Source organism: Alligator mississippiensis, chromosome 13 (assembly GCF_030867095.1).
Source record: "Alligator mississippiensis isolate rAllMis1 chromosome 13, rAllMis1, whole genome shotgun sequence".
Taxonomy (NCBI): domain Eukaryota; kingdom Metazoa; phylum Chordata; order Crocodylia; family Alligatoridae; genus Alligator; species Alligator mississippiensis.
The window spans coordinates 11,932,783-11,952,272 of NC_081836.1; the positions used below are offsets into that span (position 1 = coordinate 11,932,783).

Sequence of the window (19,490 nt, forward strand, 5' to 3'; positions counted from 1 at the left end):
CCTTGTTAAAAGTAGAAAAAGGATCAAAGCCAAAGCAATTAAGATTTTTTTTCCCCTTTAGGGGGGAAAAAAGCATTTTAATGGTTTAAAAAGATTTCTGTACAAAACTGTAGTTGAGACTGATAACTGCTTCTCCACAGTCTGGCAAGAGTTCCCACTTATTGGTCACTGGTTGTTCCCAGAGGTCTCTCACAATCACTATCTTTTTGGCCAGTTGTGCCTGGAGCCCCTGCAGAAACAGTTACAGAAAGAATTTAAAATGCCTCCAGTGCGAAGCTTACGCTTGAGATCTCAAATCCACACCTGAGAGCAAGGCTGTACTGAGGGGGCAGTGAAGTCAAATCTTTCTTGCTTTCTCCACCTCGATGCTGGGTGAAAGGTGATGTTGCTATTCTACAGCTGCAGGGGGTCTGCAGGGCTGTGATACTGCTCATCTCCTCTCCTCCCTCAGAAGAGGGAGGTCTGGGCAGCTTCACACTTACTATCTTTGGGATAAACCTCTCTAGGATGTTCATCCGTGCCAACACACACCTGGGTTAAACTTAAGGATCTAGAGCTAGATTCCTCGGTCCTCCTCACCCCACACCCTTCAGCACAGGTTATCTTTAACTGCGTTCTTTGACAAGCTCTTTTCTGAAGCCAATGTCAAGCTGCGAAACAAACACCAGTAGGTGTTGCGTAACCTTCACATTAAGCATGCCCAGAACCCCTCTTGCTCTGTGGCACAGTAGCTTCTTTGCCTATTGCTTCAGAGCACTCAGGCAGGAAATGCTCCCCCACTTGGGCAAGGACCGCTTGCCAACATACCTATTGCTTTTCCCAGCGAGGTAGGACATGCTTTTATTTCCAGCTTGTTGTTGAAGTTTGTTGGCTCCACCAAATTTCTGCAAGAAAGGAAAAGTAAGTGCTAGTGAGGTAAGTGCTGAAAAGAACAGTCCACGTAGTGCTCAGTCGCTTCTAACCCTGCCTGATCCCCCTATAGTCACAGAATGTTCTCTGCTTATTTAAGAGGCGAGCGAGTTTTACAGAGGAGAAGATTCTTTTTTTCCATCTACAATGAGCAGACCAGTTCCAGCCATGGTGCATGGCCCAGACTCCACTGGAGAGCAATCTTTCGCAGCTAGCAAGTATACAGAGGGATCTATATATCCTTTCCTAGAGGTTCGACGTCCCCACCACGCTTCCCCATTGTCCCATGTTGTCTCTCTCCCTGTACAATGGGTTTTGCCAGGCACTGAAGGAACTGAGCCCTAGGGCCACTGTTTCACATGTGAGCTCATTCAAATTTTCTAAGTGTAGGCATAAAGATCATCAGGAAAGTTTGTAGGAACCAGCGCTCCTCAATTAAATAGGAAAGAGGATGGGTACAGGAACCAGGCTGCACTAGGCGGCCTGGCTGTGGCGAGAAGCACTTCTCTGAGGGAGACCCTCTGGCCTGGTGGCAGCATCTTTCTTGCTGTTCCTCCTTTCATAACGCTCCCTTACCTTGCCTGTGTGGGCCTGCTTGGCTGGATCAAACTGCGAGGACTGCTTGGACTTGCTGCTTCCTGAGAAAGACACAGGGTGGAGAGGAATCACTGTCAGGAAGGTTTTTTAAACAAGCCTTTGCAGGTGGCTGCTTAGCTACAGGCAACAGCCCGAGCTGCCCTTCCATGCCATGAAAGAACACCCCAATGAGGGAAAAGCAAGCTTTAAATGGAACCTCGTTACATGCTAGACAACACCCCACTCCGTTCTCCAGCTGCTGGAACTGAATAGAACATTTGTCTGTTGTGTTGGAAAAGGAGCTGCTGCTAGTAGGTAATTCCACAGAGGACATCCCACGCACCATCCTGTTCATTGTTTAATGAGGTAGCCAGATGGTGAGTTGGCCTCTTTGCCAGGCTGGGTCATTCTATCCCTCCCATTCTTCACTTTGTAAAGGGAAAAGGTGCTCTATGGTTTGGGCTTCTGACATCCACCCCATACACAAGGTTGAGCTTGGCAGCTGGTGGCTCCATGTTATGGGAATCCTGCTCTTACCTGCAAACGCTTTGAAGTCAGACTTGCTGTAATCAAAGGGGGTGAACTCCTTTGGAGTCTCCTGCTCCTCTGGTTGCTGGGAGGCTTTTGGCCGTTTCTTTTCTTGCTTTGGCAGCTCTGTTTCAGGCTCGCTTGCAATTCTCTCCCTTTTCTTGCCAGCTTGCTCCTGCTGTAAAAGCAAATGCGCAAGGAGCAGAAGCGGGACAAGTTTAGGCCTGGAGAGGTCACTAGCACAGCAAGCAAAAGCCCAAATGCCATAAAGCAAACACGCAGCGGCAGAGCTGGTGGGCTGTGACTGATACAACAATGAGCTTGGGCAATCTGGGCCTCTGCTGGGTTTGGGATGCCCTATTCCCATAGCAGAGCCTTTTCAGATGAAAAACAAAAGCTGATGATCATCTAACATTAAGGGCCTGAAGCTACTGTGGTTTCAAGTCCAGATTCTGGGGGAGACCCGGAAAACAGGATGAGGACAATAAGGGACACAGAACCAGAGGGACCATCCTTGGCCACTGAATCCAGTGGCCCGCATCTGCAAGCAACTGTTTAATCCAAAAACCCCTAACAAATGTCCACTGCAGCCCCTAACAGACCACAGCCACATAAAACCAAGAATATCCTACAACATGCCACAGGTAAAATTGCAGGTGGCGGGTAGAGGTGCTGCTATCCCCATGCAACGTAACATATTCGCTAGTAAGAACAGCTGAATCTGGAGTATAGGAGGCACAGCACAGGTCTCCAGGGGTGTGAAACCAGGCTGTTTCTGTGTACAGGATCAGAAGCCAAGAAACGTTCCATCAATAGCTATCACCTCTCAAGCCCCCCGAGGTCAACTGCCGTGAACTGAGACCTGGTGTCAAAGGATATATTTCTAAGATTAGGGTCTATGTTTATTTTGCCCGACACTCAAACATTTGCTTCCTGCAGGAAGCCTGGATACGTACCGCGGCTTGTTCACGAACTGAAACAACATTTTCTGCAGCCATTTTGCACTCCTTCTGGGCCTGCTCCCGAGCCGCTGTGGGGGTAAAAAGCCCCAAAACATTATGCGATGCATGCAACAGACATGGAACAAAGCATGAGCCTGTCAGGAGAGGTCTCAAAATGAACCATGCAGCAGGTCTGCAGTGGCAACTCTTACACCAGATTTGCTCCAATTTCCCTAATGTGAAACCCGTATCTGAATGGCTCTGAGTTCCCCGACTACAGGACAGGACAATGACATCTGAGCTGGGGGAAGGCAGCTGCTGGCTGACACCTGAACAATACACAGGGCACTTTATTTAAAAACTCTCTACCTTAGATCTTTGCATTTGAACTCTCTTAGCTCCCTAATCACCACTCCACTGCTAGTAATGGAGGGAGGTGAGCCAAAGCACCTATCTGCACTGCAGATGCTTCTACCACTGCATTAATCCCCAAATCTCAAGAGTTGGATGTTTTGGCCTTAATAGGGAGAGAAAATAAAAGGCAGAGGCCTGCCATGCTAGAATGAGATTTTTTCATTAAGCTAGGGATTACTGTGAGGATCATTCAGATGCTGGCACTGAGCTACCATGAAGAAGTTCTGCATCTGATTTCCAGTCCTAGCAGGATCTGGGAGTGCCACAGAAGTATTACTAGACTAGAAGGAAGTCATTATGCCATCCTCCCACTAGCCACACAAGTCAGCTCATGTGGTTTTAATAGATTTTAAACCCCAGTGCAGAGAGCATTTTGGCAGAGTTTAGAGAGCATTTTGGCAGAAAAGACTACAGTGAGAATGCAGGGCCCAGACAGTGCTGTTACAAGGAGATGTTAGAAGACTCACCCTTGTCCTCTGTTCTCCATCAATAACCACCAAAGAATTGGGCATTACCTGTCTGCTCTGCTACTTTCTTTTTGGCTTCTTCCTTTGCCTCTTTCTGCAGTTGTGTCTGATTCATCAGCTTCCACTGATTGCTGATCTATGCCAAAAGAAACAATTATCCAGGATCACTCACTTGCTTTGAAGTCAGGCAAGTAGGGGAAAAAGCTCACAGTCCTGCCCACCTCCTCCTACCTGCCTTCACAGTAAGAGAAGAGAAAACTGTTTTATACTAGAGATTAAAATTTGCTGCAGGGATCTCTGGGTTATAAGAGGAGCCCTCTGCTTTTGGGGAGTCCTATGGCACAGGAAAGTGCAAGAGCATCTTGGGATTTAGTTGCAGCTTCTTGCTTTGCAATGTGAGGGATATGAGTGACTGTGTTTCCCCTTCCTCTAGTGACATTCCTGGATAGGAATGCCGTAGGAGATCAATACTCAGCTACCAAAGATGCAAATCTAAAAACCTGCCTGAAACAAGCAGGTTCTGAAAACTCTCAGGGGAGAACTCCGCAGTTTGCAGAATGTTTGGCAGATAAGCACTTACTTCGTAAATTTTGGATGATGGGTCAAACTTTGCTGACTGAGAGACGTGGGCAGGGTTCTGTTCTGCAGGCAGATACTGAGAAAAAAAGAGCAACCTGAGTGTAAAATACACCATGTTCCAGTGACCAGATCCCACACGTTAGCTAGACACAGCTAAGGGGCAGACCTAGAAGGTGCCAATTCAAATTCTTATGATGCTATAGAAAGTTCCTCTTTTACAAAGAACCACATCGCCTCCTGCAGCCTGTCACTCCAAACACCCTAGTGAAGTACATGCCAATCTAGCAATGAAACAAAGTGGAATCCAAGTGAAACTAACTCATTTACACTATCAGATTAAAATGGTAAAACATTATCATCGGGTATAAGACCTGAAAAGTAAACCAGATTCGTTTTTTATAAAAATATCTCATGTAAGTTTATAAATACATTTGATTTTTTAACCTGCTGAACTTCCTCTTGGCCTATTTCTCTACACAACCACACTTTCCTTGCAAAATACACCTGGCATGAAGTCCTTTGTTTCCAGCAAGTGAGCACTAACTGATGCTGTACCAGAGTCTCTCAAAACTGCTTTGTAAACACTTCTACCCTTCCTGCCTTAAGGGACCAGTTATATTGGCTGATTTGCTGGCTGCCACTGCAGATGACAGACTGTGCTGCTTACCATCCTGAACGGGTTTTCAAAGGACTCCATAATGCGCCGAGCCTTTTGCTGCGCAACCGTTAAATTCTTCTCAGTCCCTCCTTCTTCCACGTCAGGTTCCTACAAGCAGGCAGAAAAAACAGCTTATAAAACAGTTAAACAGTCACCTGCAACTTTTCCGTAGAACTGTCTTACCAAGCACTAGAATAGTTGGTGAAGGCAAACTGGATTTAGGACATCCTCTCTGAGGTTTTGTTTGGGAGCAGGGTGGAGACAAGGAATTTGAGGTGCTACCGACAGAAATTTACCTCAAGCCCTGATGGGCTCACATAGTCCCAGTTTCTGAAGGGCAGTGTATTCTCTTGCTTTGTGCACCAGTCTCACATCTATCACTGGCTTCAGTCTGAGGAATTTTTGGTTACTTAGGAGCTTACTATATCTTTTTCTACTCCATTTGACACCCTTATGAGGGCAGTGACCCTTGGACTGTACGAATAGCTAACTTCCTACCTGGCCTCCTGCCTGCTCTACTTGGTTTTGATGTATCCTTACAAACTGCCTGCATTTTGCATAACATTATTAGACTACCATAACAAATTAGCAAATCTTTGTGTTCTCCTACTCCAGCGCAGACCCCTTCGTACTACCGGAACTTACATTGAAGATGCTGATGGTGGCTGTAGCAACAAGGCATGTAGAATCTGGCAACATTCCTTCGCTATCTGTCTCTTCCCCGTCTGAAAAGAGACTCCCACACGTCAGAGCTGGGGCAGGTGCTGCAGAAAGGAAAATTAAGAGCTTAGCTCTTTGGAACATTCTTTTCTACTGCACTTTTGCGCTCTGAAGCCCGTCTGTCAACACTATTCTTAACGTGTCAGATGACTCTTAATGAATCCATGTTTCTTCCTACTTAGCACAAGTTAGAAGTTGTCTCCAGATTTACCTAATGACAAGTGGTTCTGGGGATCGTCCAGGGTAATGTGGGAACTGTCATGAGGTCCAAATAAGTGATTCTCTGGCTTCTACAAAAAAATTCAAGTGAGACACAGGTGATCGGTACAACATAGTAGGTGTTTTTACACAGAAGACAGCAACAAACTAATCACAATCTAAATTTATGGATGATATTTAAGGCTAGGTATTCCTAACACGCAGCTCAGCTTCTAGTGCACATAGCTTGTACCAGAAGGATGTGTCTCTGGGTTAGCAAGAATACTGTACTTCAGACATGACTGTTGCAGAAACTCAGCTAGAAATTCCATTCTTAATGTCAGTCATCATAAATAGCCACAAAACGCCATCCAACAGCTGCACCATTCACTGATGGAAGACTTTCGTATAGTCCCTCTTGAAGGTTTTAAAACACTGATTTACAACTGACAGGTTTACAGGCATTTGAGGGAAAAACTAGGCTGAAAAGAAGAGATCAATAATCTGGAAGACTGCTTACTGATATAAAGCAACACTCACCCAATAGTGCTTTACTTTAAAAACTTGGTGCACGCCTGTGCCAAGCCCAGCACATGCCCAGAAGAGGCAGTGCATTAGTTGGACCTGGCTTGACCAATGCCTGTATAGACAGGGTGCTTTAGTTGCGTTTTGGTGTTTTATCTAGTAGCCGATTGAATTTGCTTTAGATAAAAGTGCTGAGAAACCCCGCTGGAGCACCCAATCTATACAGACACTGCAGACCCGGGTCAAACTAATGTGCTGCTTCCTTTGGTAAAGTGCGTCCTCCCAACCACGTCTGTCCGCACCAGAAATGACCATATCACTGGGTCTGTGGTCAGCAAGCCATCTTGCTGATTGATTTGCGCTATTTTGCCTGACTGATGTTTCAGCAATCACATCTTCTGCTGTGGCAGTTTAAATAGTTGTTGAATACACAGTACCTCTGGATTGGAGAGAGGTCCCTTCTTTGTCACTGAAGCTGCTTCAGACTTAGATGAGAGAAGAAAATAAGAAAATTACTAAACGTTCACAGTAAAGCACCTAGATTCTGTAGACACAAGCTTCCTTTAACCAGTATTTTCAGCACTTCTGGTAGGATGACAGCTTCATAGTGTTTTTGTGAGGGGTTTCTCTGCCCAAGGACAGGTGAAATTAAACCTACATCTAGCTAGGTTGTGCTCTAGCTTGTAACTACTTCCACTTCACCGCACAAGGGTATACTTTGCATAGCAGAGCATGTCGGCCGATACGAAAACCTTACATAGAGTAATGAGGCCAGATGCACACATCTACCTTCCCACACTGCATGGGATTGACCCTGGTGGTCTTTTATGTATGCCCAACCAGTTCTGTAGGTTTAAATAACTTGTGTTGGTTAACAGGCAAAATAGTAGAGTCAGAAACCCCAGAGATGCCCACGTCCTGCTTCGCAGTGGGTATTTTTACCCTCTTACTCCTCTAGTTCCTGGAGGGTCTATTACTAGTGACTGATTTCCCTTCTTGCAGTGAAAATACTGCTCCAGGAAGTGATCTGCTTACACAATGGATCTGGTACTACGCAGCATTCACACTGAGGTTTTGGCTCATTCCACATGCAGCCAAATCCAGCAGCAGCTTTACACATACAGACTTTTACTAGGTTTCCAGTACCTACAAGATCATTAGGATTCTTTAGAAAGCAAGGGCAAGAATGTGACTGAAACATTCACACCCACTAAACCCTGCTATGTGTTGGTAAAAGGTCCCCCTACCTTGAGCAGAGGCATCTCTCGGGCTTGTTGGATAAGGAGATGCAGTTCATTGATCTGTTGGCGAACTACAGGCGGGACTGGGTTGCAGCAAGCAATGATGCCCTGGGGTTCTCTAAAGACAGAAAGACACTGCTATATTCTCAGCTGATAAATCAAACATCCATGTATAAATGAATGTCAGTCAGATGTAACTGCAGGCCTCAGTGCCACAGAAGGCAATTCAGCTGAGTAAGATGCTGTGTATCCAGCGTACCCCACATTCTTCAAAATCGGGGTGGTGCAGACAAGGAGAATCCATTAGTTGGCCCCACCACCCTCCCCTTTGGTGGGAACTGGTGTCTGCCTGCATACAGCCTTCATAAATGCATTCTTCCCCACACTCCCTCTATACAAAGGGGCACTAGTGCCAGCTTTCAATTACGCGCATCATTTTGGCTGTTTTCAAGAAAAGATGTTCAACTGTGAACCTCAAGCTCCAAGAGACAAGCTTGTTTAACAAAGGAATGCCATGGGAGACAGGAGTGAGGCCTGGCACATATACAACTGCCTTTATAAACTAAAGAGCCACAAGATGTTCTTTGGGAAATCAGCCCTCTCTCTAATGCTGGTAGACATATTGGGACCCCCTGGTGAGAAGACCTGCAACAATGTCATGATGCTTTGCATGAGCGCACCAGAAGAATGAAGTATTCTGGAATCCTTTGGATTTGAGCAGCTCACCATCTGACTTTTTCTGTGTACTGAATTCCCCAGTCTTGATGGACTGAGGGCAGACGCAATACTGGCTGCAGGGAGCGATTAGCCAACCATGGAAATAAAGTGGTACCAGAAAAAAACAACACACACTTGACTGGCAGGTGTGGGACATTGTGGAACATGAGTGTACAATACTCAAGGCTCAGCAGAGACTTACTTGGGCAGCTCTTCTGCTATCTTCAGCAGCATGTGGTTTGGCAGCACATACCTGCAACAGAGAGTAACATTAATGTGACAGATTAGGATCCTTTCAGCTCATATACACAATTTCTGCTTTGGAATGCAGAGGAAGAGAGTAAGGGTGCCCCTCGCTGGATATTGCTTTCGGTAACTGTTTTTAGCAATAGGGCCAGCACTTTTTGCCCCCAAAGAGAGGAGCAGAATCTTACACTCATTCCAAACATTAACGCCTGCCTGTAACAAATGACTTCCTACCCTGTACTCTCGTCCTCTTGGCGTGATAGCTTGTCCCGCCAGGCATAGAGAAGCTTAAAGGCAGTTAGCTGCTGTGTGTTGAGATGCTTTTTCTGTCTCCTGTAGAGCTCAAGATAGGAGTCATCTGAGAAGATGGGTTTGATATATTTCTGTAGAGGAAGAAGTCAGACACAGGTGATCAACATTAGTGCGTCATCTCTCTGGCGCTTTGCAGGCTGCATTCTCTCCGTCAGTCACACACAAGTGGAAGAAGAGTGTTGGCTTTCCCACAATATCTCAGGGATTTAGGGCAGCTTGAAATGCACTCTAAATATTTGATGTCTGTTTCTTAACTTTACCTCCAGCTCCTCTCATCTTTGTGTTTTAATCTAAGTAAATCTAAGAGCATCTTAAAATACACAAGGCCTGTAGTGTTCCAAGGATGAGGACACACCACCTTCTGTTCTCACTGGACCTCATGCAGTGAGACAACACTCCAGCATTCAGACCTCATACTAGGACTAGCCAGAAGAATTAGAAATGGGGATAGGAATCATTTGGCTTGAGAAATATCCGCTGGTAAGTGTCAAGTGTCAACATCAGGGGTTTGGAAAAAGGTTAAAGGGCTTTACATTAAGAAGTTTTTACCTGGTGGTAACTAGTCATGAGCCTATATCTGCCAGAGTATTTCCAGATACCCACAGAGAAGAAGTGTTTTCTTCCAAAAGGATGGGAATGGGCTGGGCAAACCATAGGTCCTCTCTACCCTGACCCAAATAGGAGCTGGTCCCCCAGGGGAGGTTACCTTTAAGCAGATGTCCCTGCTCCGCTGCCACACAACCTGGAGCTGTGTGGGCTTTCCGTTCCCTCTGTTCCACAGCTCCTCCCTCAGCTTGTCATAAATGTAGAGCAGGTAGTGAGTGTCATCCCGGGCGTAATGCAGCATCTCCTCTGGCAAAGGGCTGCAAAAAGAGAATGCTCATTGCACAAATACATCTTGGAAGCTCTGCCACCCCAGCAACCCCCTGTGCCAGTGCTCATCAAGGCAAGCTGCTTCCCAGTCCACCCCAGGAATGAATGCAGGGTTTCTCAGGATTCCTACCAGCAGAGTCCACTCAGGGGCAGCAACAGGACACTTTCCCACAAGCCCATCTCATGGCTGGGAAAGCAAGATCCCCAGTATCATCATGGGGAATCAAGTACTGCAGGTATCTCATGGAGTAGAGGCTCTGCTGAGCCTCTACCCCACCTGAGCTCTTTGTGGGCCTGTGGAGATGGATGGGACTGTAGGACTCGCTTTGAAACCCAGGTCCTATCGCTTGGTCACTGTGCTGAGTGACAGCTTTTTTCTCCAGTGGATAGAAACTTGAAGTGGGGCCTCTGCTGGAACAGAACAGCCTCATTTCACAATTCTGCTCATGGATTTTAACTGTGCTGTGAAGTCTTTACTATTTGTTCCTAGATCAGCAAAGAGCTAACAAAAAGCTCTACTGAACTGTTCGACTTGGAACTAGGCAAGGTAGTGTGTTAACAAACAAATGAGCCCCATACTCTGCCCTTCACTCTAAACCCAATACATCAAGCACAAACTCTCACCGAATCCGCCAGTCAGCCAGCTGGTACCGCTTGTCAGCATCCACGTTGCAGTAGAGCTTCAGCAAATGGTCTAGAGAATGCCGGCCAAGGTTGAGGAGACGGGCCGCCTGGTGTGTATCAAACATGTTCACCAAGTACAAGCCAAAGTCTCTCTGTAGCCATTCCATGTCCGAATCTGCGCCGTGAAAGACCTGCAAGGCAAAACAGGAAGGCAAGGTAGTAAGATTACATGACAAACAACTCCATGCAAAGGCCTCACATTGGGCTTGCTGGCATCTGAGTTTGATGCTCATGTTTCTAAATGATTTCTTTGCTTGCCTTTCTCCATCTTATTGCCAGCAGAACCCTAAGGCCAAGTTTCACTCAGACTATGCTACCGCAACACTGTCTCTCTCATTGGGACACATGTAAACTAAATAAATTGAAACCAGCTACATTCCCCTCAAAACGCATGATAAAAACCAAGAAAGCTGAAACTGAGGAAATTAATCCTAAATGCTACTGCTTCTTTGCAGTTTATGCTTCTATGCATCCCTATGTGCCTATGTATTTATTTTGTCTGGCATGCAGGCTCTTTCTTTATGCATGAGAAGCACTAAACAATGATATCCTGGTTCATTTGCAGCACAGTCTGAGGTATACAGAACTGCCTGGAAGGCACCCGATTCACTGCTGGGCTATTACTAACTAGCTAACATTTCTCCTTGTATCAGGGAGATTAGATGTTGCTAGCATCTCACCATGGCCTGTGGAAAATAAAGGTTGAATCAGTGTCCAGTAACTCTTACTAGCAATTGTAACAGGTATTGGATCAGGTCCAGAGCTGGCCATGGCAGAAGAGAGTAGGTTCAAGCTACAGCTCAGTCCCTGACAAAACTCAGAGTATTCTGCAACGGGGCAACTGACCTTTACAATTGCAGGGTCTGTGAAGGGCTCGTTCAGAATGTACAGGTCACTCCGAAGCTCCAGTGTGTCAATGATAAAATCCTCTGTCCGGGTGGAGATCTGCATCAGACACGTCAATCCCAAGAAGCTCCGATAGGAGTGGTGCTACCAGGAGACAGAAGAGGCCAGTTAGCTTAGTAAGCAGTGCTGTGAAACACAGCACTGCAAAGGTAGCCAAGGAATCTTCTAAAAAGTCATTAGTGGTAAGCACATGTGTTCCTTTCCAATCACTACCACTGTTGTATTAATACAATCAGAAAAATGATTTAGGCTAAGCTGGTTCTTTCTATGGTTCACAGCATAACTTAGAGGATCATAGGAAGAATCCAAGAGAGACCAAATTCAATATGCAAACTTTGCTGCAAAATAATCAAGTCTGCAAAATTATGGGGGAGGGGGGGGTCAATCATAATCCCATTCAGCCTTCTTCTGGTCACCAGCATTTAGTAGGGCTGGGACAACGACAAAAGAAGTTGATGGAAGGAATATATGTTATACAAGGCAATGAACTGAAAAGGACTGACAACCAGAAGGGTAGTAGGACATGCTTTCTTAAGTGCTAGCTTAAACAGTTTAAAACTTACCTCCAAATCCACAGCAAACTCTTTGCAGTTGACAAGCTTTTCATTTAGTTCTACCAGCTCATCCAGTGTAGAGACAAAATGGCAAGGCGTTTCCTCAAGAGGCCTGAACATCTAGCAAAACGAAAGGTTTGACATGGCAATTGCCTCCCACAAAATGCCTTGGAAACAGGATCCGTTGCACATAGATCACTTACTCTTGCTTTCAACATTTCCCTCTTTTAGGCTTTTACTAGTGTAACCTGGCCACTAACCTGGGGCTCCGGTTTCTCAAGAACTACATCTGGTGGAGAAAAATGCTCCAGTTCATACTGGTAGGGGTGAGCAAACCTTCAAAAAGCAGAAACAAGGAACAGGTGTCATTCCAATCAAATGCAGGGAGCTGAAGGGAGAAGGCAACAGTGACTCTTTGTAAGCAACTGCACTTTGCCTGTTACTGATCAGAAATCTTACCACTTGGTGGATTTGTTACGTGTAGGCATAAAATAATTATGAATGCATATGCAGAGAACAACTGATGACACATCAAATACCTACGCATGAAAGCACCCAGGCCAAAGGTGTGCATGTGATGCGTCTGCATAAAGATACATATAAAATGCACAAAGCCAGAGGCTTTCCTAGCACCCTGCTGCATACACAATTTCTTACATGTCTTGCTCAGTCTGCTGGGTCCTCTGCTGATGGAGGAAATCAGCCAGTGCAGCCGGCACATCCAAGTCCTCAGGACGCTCCTTTCGCTCCCGTCTGCTCTTGGCAAGTGCTGAATGACCGAGATCGAACAATCAGACAAAGCTAAACAAGACATGCTGATCCCTAACCCCAGCTTCTCTGCGCTGCACCAGGAGCAGCACCATTAAGTACTGAGAACCAGAGGATGCAGGTTCTGCACCTTGCATGAGATTTCTCCTGTGCCTCCCAATTTAAAGTACTAGGTATGTCTAGGGTGCTACTTGAGCAAGATGAAGCAGCTGTAATGCAATGGGTGACCATTTTTTAAAGACAAATGAATCATATCTGACACGAACGGCTCAAATAACCACTGTTGGGTTCTAGCTGCTGAATGCTACTCTGTAGTGAAAAACAGAATGACAAACTACAGGGATTACTACTACTCTAGTCTCCTCCTGCATGTCTATGTCTGCTAGGTTCAGGGAGTTCTCTCCTGGCTTGTCAGAGTAAGTTTCTGTTCGGTGTTCTTTATACACAACCCAAGACAAAGGCAGCCCTCTTTCCCTTGCTTTCCTACCTTCAGGCAGTGGTTTCAGAGCATTGGGTTTTACAAAAAGTTTAGGAATGAAGGGAGTGTTGGAATTGTCAATCTTCTCCCGAAACTTTAATTGTGGCCGAGTAATATTCTTGGCATGAAGCAGCCGGAAGGTTTCAGACTTCGTTCTCTTGGCTTCTGCACTCTGTTAAAAAAAATACACACACAAACATTTTAGTGGGTTTTTGAAAGGCCTGCTTTAGGATTCATACAATACCCACAGATGCATTATACTCCAGAAGGTAAGAAATGTTTCTGCAGTTAGGCCACAGCATCTAAGAGGCATATGTTATTCAAACCAGGGGTCCTGAATCTAGGTTAAGAAAAAACCTGTGTGTGTATGAAATTGAAGCCAGAACACTTAGGATCCTGACTCTGGACTAAAGCCTGGGAAATAAAGAAACCATGAACCATAGTCAAAATATTTAAAAGACCTCGAACTCATTGAATCACTGTTAGCAATGACACTCGCAAATTAAAGCTAAATAAGTTTACCAAAACCAACCATCTTGTGGGTGCCTCACCTTGCGGTTCCAGCTGGAAATGATGGTCTCGGGGAGCTGCAGCCCCGCTGGCAGGACAGGCTGCTGATTTTTGTTCACTCCTGCTGCTTCATCCAGTAAAATACCCTGAAATCCAAGAAAAGGAATTGAAAGGGAAGAATGTCACATGAAACCTGGCTGTACTTAGCAACCCACAGTTACTGAGAAAAAAAAGTTCAGCTGCCTCCATGCACATCTCCTTCAAAAGTGAAGGACTGAGTGGCTAAATGTTTGGGTCAGTCCTAAGGGGGAGGATCAAAAGATGCACCTGCCAAAGTATCCAAGTGGGGTGTCTTCAGACATCCATATCCTGACCATTTTGTTCCCAACTCTCTGCTCTCCTTAGTGTTTCAACCTGGGATGGACCAGGAGGAAAACAAAATGCTAGGATATTCTCAGCAGAGCAGGACTGTAGCAAACAATCTTGGTCTTGGTGGAAAGTAAATGATGATAGAGGAAGCATGGTCTCATGGCTGGGTACTGGCCTGAAGGTCAGGTAATACCTAGAGGGCCCAATGAAATAAGGGTCCTATGTGCTGTACAGGCAAGTGGTTAGATACAGCCCCACCCCAGAGATCTTGCACTCTTAACAGACAAGACAGAAAGAAAGAGAGGTGGTGCCACTTGCTCACAGTTGTACAGCAAGCCAGTGGCAGAGGCAGAAAAATGTTGGGTTTAACTTCCAGTCCAAGGCTGCACTGTCACCCTTGCTTGGTGGTGTTCATAGTTGCTGTACTTTGGTGTTAGTGACTGCAGAATATAAAATTCTGGGAGGCTAAAGCCTCCAAAACACCATGTGCCATGATGTGGGGCTGAAAAACACTAATTAGATAACTGATTTAAGCAGGAGGCTGATTTTGAATGCAAACAGTGCCAAGGTCTCTGCTCTCTGTGGTATTTTAATTCGATCAGCTGTTAGCTTGATTTCTTCCTTATGGTTGGTGTAACAATTCCAAGTCCCTTCTGTGCCTAAAGTAATGAGCAATACAGCTGGTCTGGCACCCCGATGGGCAGGCTCTTCTCTGCCAGTCTCCAATACCACCACCTTGTCTGCCATGGAAAGTTCTGTCTGTATCTCTCTGGCTTCCAGGAGCAGTCAGAACCTTGGCATCTGCTGCCAGCTTGGCCACTGATCTCTTCTGTGACCTTGGGCAAATCACTTCGTGTTTTTGTTTCCACTTCCCCTTCCAGCCTGTCTGCTGTGAATATTGGACTGAAAGCTCTTCCGGTCAGGGACTTTCTTTTACCACATGCAAGTACAGCACCAACACAAAGAGGTCCCCGTGTCAGTTGGAGCCTTTAGGTGTTACCCCAATACAAATACCCATTTTGCCCTTACTGTATAAGTTCCATCCTGTAGCCATGATCTGAATGATAGAAACAGACATCTGAGTAAAACAGTCCTCTGTTGGGCTGGAATGTTTTTTAACTAAAGATGGTGAAGGAATAATGCCAGGGCAAACAGCTAGTGACACTGTAAAAATGAAACAGGATTCAGATATCAGAGCAAGACTGTGACTAAAATTCTTGTAGAAAGCCTCCCCTTTGACTGCTGAACAGGGACCAGACAAAGCGACAAGGCAGGTTTACTCACCACTCGTTCAAGAATTGCATCGTTGGAGTCGACCAACAAATCAAATTTGTCTTCCAGCTCTGTCACTTTGCTGCGATCCTTGATGTGACTGCGACAGCCGTGGTACTGCATCACTCTGCTCATGCTGACAAGAGACCAGTGCACTGAACGCTACTTGCTAGATCACATTAGCAGCAGTTATATAAAACCAGAACATTTACTAAGATTCCTCCCAAGCATTGGCTTCTCTGCAGTTTGCAATATCAGATATACTACCTTCAGACACCTGAAACCCGAACATAAAATGAATGTTTACTCCAAGCATTGCTTGGCTATTAACTGCAATTAATTTTCACTGAGTCTGAGGAATTCAAAGCAAGCCATCTGTTTATATTTTTGTTTCTACCCTCTCTGACAGTTCCTCATCCAAATCCTCACAGGGAAATGGTGATGTTGCCATTAAATTGTAATATGCTGGAAAAACAGCTTAAATATTTTTTTAAGAAAGCAGTTAAAATACTTGCAATAAAATCCTCTCTCAAATTATTCTGGAACTCCCAAAGAAAAAGATTCTCTGTCTTTGCATCTGGATTTGAACCAACAGATCTCAGCGCTGGCACAAGTAAAACCCCTCACCAGTGAAGCAGCCTGTCTCCTTGCGTTTCACAGTAGGCTCGGAACCCAGGAAAGCTTCGGTAGAAGTCGTACTCGTCTCCCGGCTGAGGGAGCCCATTAGATGCCTTGGTAGCAGCCACCACTGTGCCGAGGGCATACTGTTAGAGACACAACATTAACATCATCCCACATTGTCCTTCCTTTCTTCCAGGACACCGTCAGATGAGCACTCAGTGCTCCTATACTTTGCACTGCATTACAACTTGAAGCTGAAGCAGGACTTTCAATACAGAAACTTGTGACACCCTGGTTTCGTGTAATCAAAAAAGAAACCTAAAACTAGGGGAGAGCATGGTGGAGCCAAAAGTCAAGTTTGGAATTAAACTGGCAAGAAATAAAAGATCAAAAAAGAGCTTATGAAGTCAACACAATCATTTTCTTCTTTTAATGCAGGGCTTCTCGACCTTATTGGACTTGAGGTATCCCTCGATATACTGGAGAAACCCCTTGGACAATGCCAGCTCTTTGTTTTCACTCGTTTTCTGATCGCAGAAAAATAACAGACCGATTCTTCTGCTGCAGAGAACTCGGAAAGACCAGAATAAGTCAAATTACTTTTAACCACTAGATTCCTATTTGAAATCTTTGGGTTTAGCTTGTGAATCGTGTTTACAGGCCATGGGGTTGATTAGGGCGGGTGGGATGTACTGGGTAGCTGCACCCTCCTTTGATTCCTGCTCCACCCAAAGTTTAAAACCAACCACCTACAGCAGCATTTCTACCGAGGCAGAGCTGAGGGAGTCGCTTGATTTCATGGCTTGTTCTCATCATCTACCTTCTCAACTTTTCCTTCCCCGAATGTTAACAACCCTTAACGGTCTTGAAGTCCCACCAATCCACGCTGCTCTCTCTCAGCTGTCCCTGGTAACGAAGCTCCAGTTCACAGCCCTGCAGACTGCCTTGAATTCATTTCCATGAAGTTATGTTTTATTTCAGTTCAGGCTTAAACTGAATAATCTGTCCCCGTCACATGGATAAAGCTTCTAGTTTCTTTTTCCCTGGAGAAAAAGGTCTATACCGACAACATTTGACAGAAGCAGCATGTTGGCGGCTGTGCTTCCCTGGCATCACCTGCGGCAGGTTAGAGCTAGGTCTGTCACGTCGGGGCTGGCGGCAGTCTTATAGCGTTAGATGACGGTTTGTATGGCATGGTTTGCACAGGGATGAACCTCCCTCAGGCAGGGGGTGTGACTCAATGACCCCCAAAAGTCCCTGCTCCTCCGTGCGTCTATGAGGAGTGCGCGTTGTGTTGTACGCACGGCCCCATGTGCACCCCATAACCACTGCCTGGGCCCCCCGACCACCTGGCAAGGACCCCGGGGCGCTCGAGATGGGAAGGGAGGTTGTAACAGACACATCAGGGCCAGGCTGTCTCAGTCTCCAGCAGGAGCGAAGCCGGTGCTGCCCGCGTGGGGGGGTCTGTGTTGCTCCGCCACGCGGCCCCGGAAAAAACTACACCACCCAACATGCACCGCTGCGCGCGGGCCCCGCCGGCCGCCGTACAGGAGGCACACGGCATGCTGGGAAGTGGAGCGTCGACGTGCCTCTCCAGGAAGCTTAAGTGACGGGAGACGCAGGAAGGGACTACGCCTCCCAGCATACCCCGCGCCCGGGGCCCCATGCGCTGCATCCTGGGAGAGGGGGGGCTCGGGGCTGCTCGCTCACGTACCTTGGCGAAGGAGTCGGCGTCCCGGAAACCAGGCAGCACCGCATCCCCGCCGCCTTCCGGCGGCTCCGCGGCCTCCCCGGCTGCGCCGCCGCTGCTCTTGGTCGTCATCTTGCTCTTTTTCGCTGCGCTGCCGCCGCCTCCACCCCCAGCGGTAGCGGCCATCTTGGACGTAGAGTCGCGCGGTGGTAGAGTGCTCTCGCGAGACCGGAGCCGCCATCCTGGCTGGCGCATGCGCATCTTGGGAGAGGAAGTCGCTGCTCTTGGTTCCTCCGGGCTTGCTAGGGCTAGACGCACAATGGGCGGGGCGAGCTCAGACCACGCCTCCCGCTCGTAGTTCCCGCGCTCCAGGGCGCAGCCTCCTGCGCCGCCCAGCGCAGGCCTGCTCGGCACAGCTCTCCTAGTCCGGCCTAGGAGCGCCTTCAGGGCTGCCTGCTCCCTGCAGTGCTCCAGCCCGTTGTTCCCGGGGTCTCAGAAAGCCCAGGATGAACGTGGTGCTGAGAACTAGGTGCAGGCTTCTCCCAGGACAATCGCTCTCCAATCTCACTTACAATCCTCAAAGGGGAGTTACAAAACACCTTTCCTAGATGAGCCAATGAACTTCATCAATTACTGGATATAAAAAATCATGGACTAAACATAGACACTGGATTTATGGCACATTACAACCTGCCTGCCATCCTATAAGCCCAGGTAACCTCTCTGCATTTTACCAGCTACAGCTTATCACCAGGTCAGCATCTTCCCCTTCCACTCCTACCTGCCTCACTCTCGTGGCCTCTGAGCCTTGCTGCCTGGCGTTTGCATTTTCACAGACCTGCATTTTACATATTGGTTTCTATTCCAGCCAGGAGACACCAGACTCCCCCTATGCCTGAAGGATGTTTGTGCCCAAAAGCTTGCAAAGCACACGTTTTCTGTTTAGTTGGTCTAATAAAAGATATCACTTTCCCCCCAAAAATTTGACTGCAGGATGAATGTAGTTAGATGACAGCATCTTTTGAGACATCCAAGGTCACTCATCTTCCAAGCTCACGTTGCACCGTGCGGGCTCTATGCTTGTTCAAAGACTTGAGTCACCAGCTTCATTTTGCCAGCAGGTGGAGACAACCATTCAAATCTTAAGCAATGTCACTCCTGGCCCAGTTTCTCATGTTAGGATTATTCCAAAGCGGCAACGGCAGAGAGAAAAATGAATCTAAACGACCAGGAACTTGCCATTTGTGTTATCAAGCTGTCACGCTGGAATTATTTTAAACTGACATCAAATGGAGTACCCCCATAAATTTCAAGAGCCTGTGTTATTTGCAAGGGGGTCAGACAAGGTGATCCTCACCAAACTATATCACTTTGATTTTGTGTCAGTAAAGAAGAAATTGCTACAGAGTCCAACACCTACACCTTTCGTTCCTTTGCAACCACATTCAACACAAAGATCACATGAGAGTTCTAGCTGTGTCCTGCAGAGACGATAATTTGTGTTTAGAGAAGAGGACCTAAAAATCACAACTAATGAAAGTCTACTTAAACACAGTCCAGTCAGGGAAATAATTACAATCAGCTGGATATAAACCAGAAGATTTCTAAACAGGTAAGCTTTGATGCACATGACTGATGTCCCTGAGTCTTGACTATTTTGTCTCCACTACTATTCAGAGCAAGGTAATTGCTAATTATGAGGACAAGCATACAAGAATCAAATACACAAGACAC

At 46.5% G+C, this 19,490-nt stretch overlaps 1 protein-coding gene across 1 annotated transcript; it reads right to left on the reverse strand.

The window, feature by feature from the left end:
• Positions 1–38: 38 nt before the first annotated feature.
• On the reverse strand, positions 39–18,238 carry EXOSC10 (exosome component 10). Its single transcript, XM_014610356.3, has 25 exons — positions 17,781–18,238; positions 16,073–16,209; positions 15,458–15,581; positions 13,846–13,950; positions 13,304–13,466; positions 12,706–12,817; positions 12,309–12,384; positions 12,058–12,168; positions 11,435–11,578; positions 10,529–10,719; positions 9,738–9,894; positions 8,954–9,102; positions 8,676–8,726; positions 7,763–7,874; positions 6,953–7,000; positions 6,004–6,082; positions 5,718–5,836; positions 5,082–5,180; positions 4,416–4,490; positions 3,884–3,971; positions 2,970–3,043; positions 2,023–2,191; positions 1,486–1,547; positions 808–884; positions 39–229 (listed from the first exon to the last, which is right to left on the reverse strand). The coding sequence occupies exons 1-25, from the start codon at positions 18,015–18,017 to the stop codon at positions 199–201; spliced, it is 2,790 nt and encodes a 929-aa protein (XP_014465842.1). The 5' UTR covers positions 18,018–18,238; the 3' UTR covers positions 39–198.
• Positions 18,239–19,490: the final 1,252 nt, after the last annotated feature.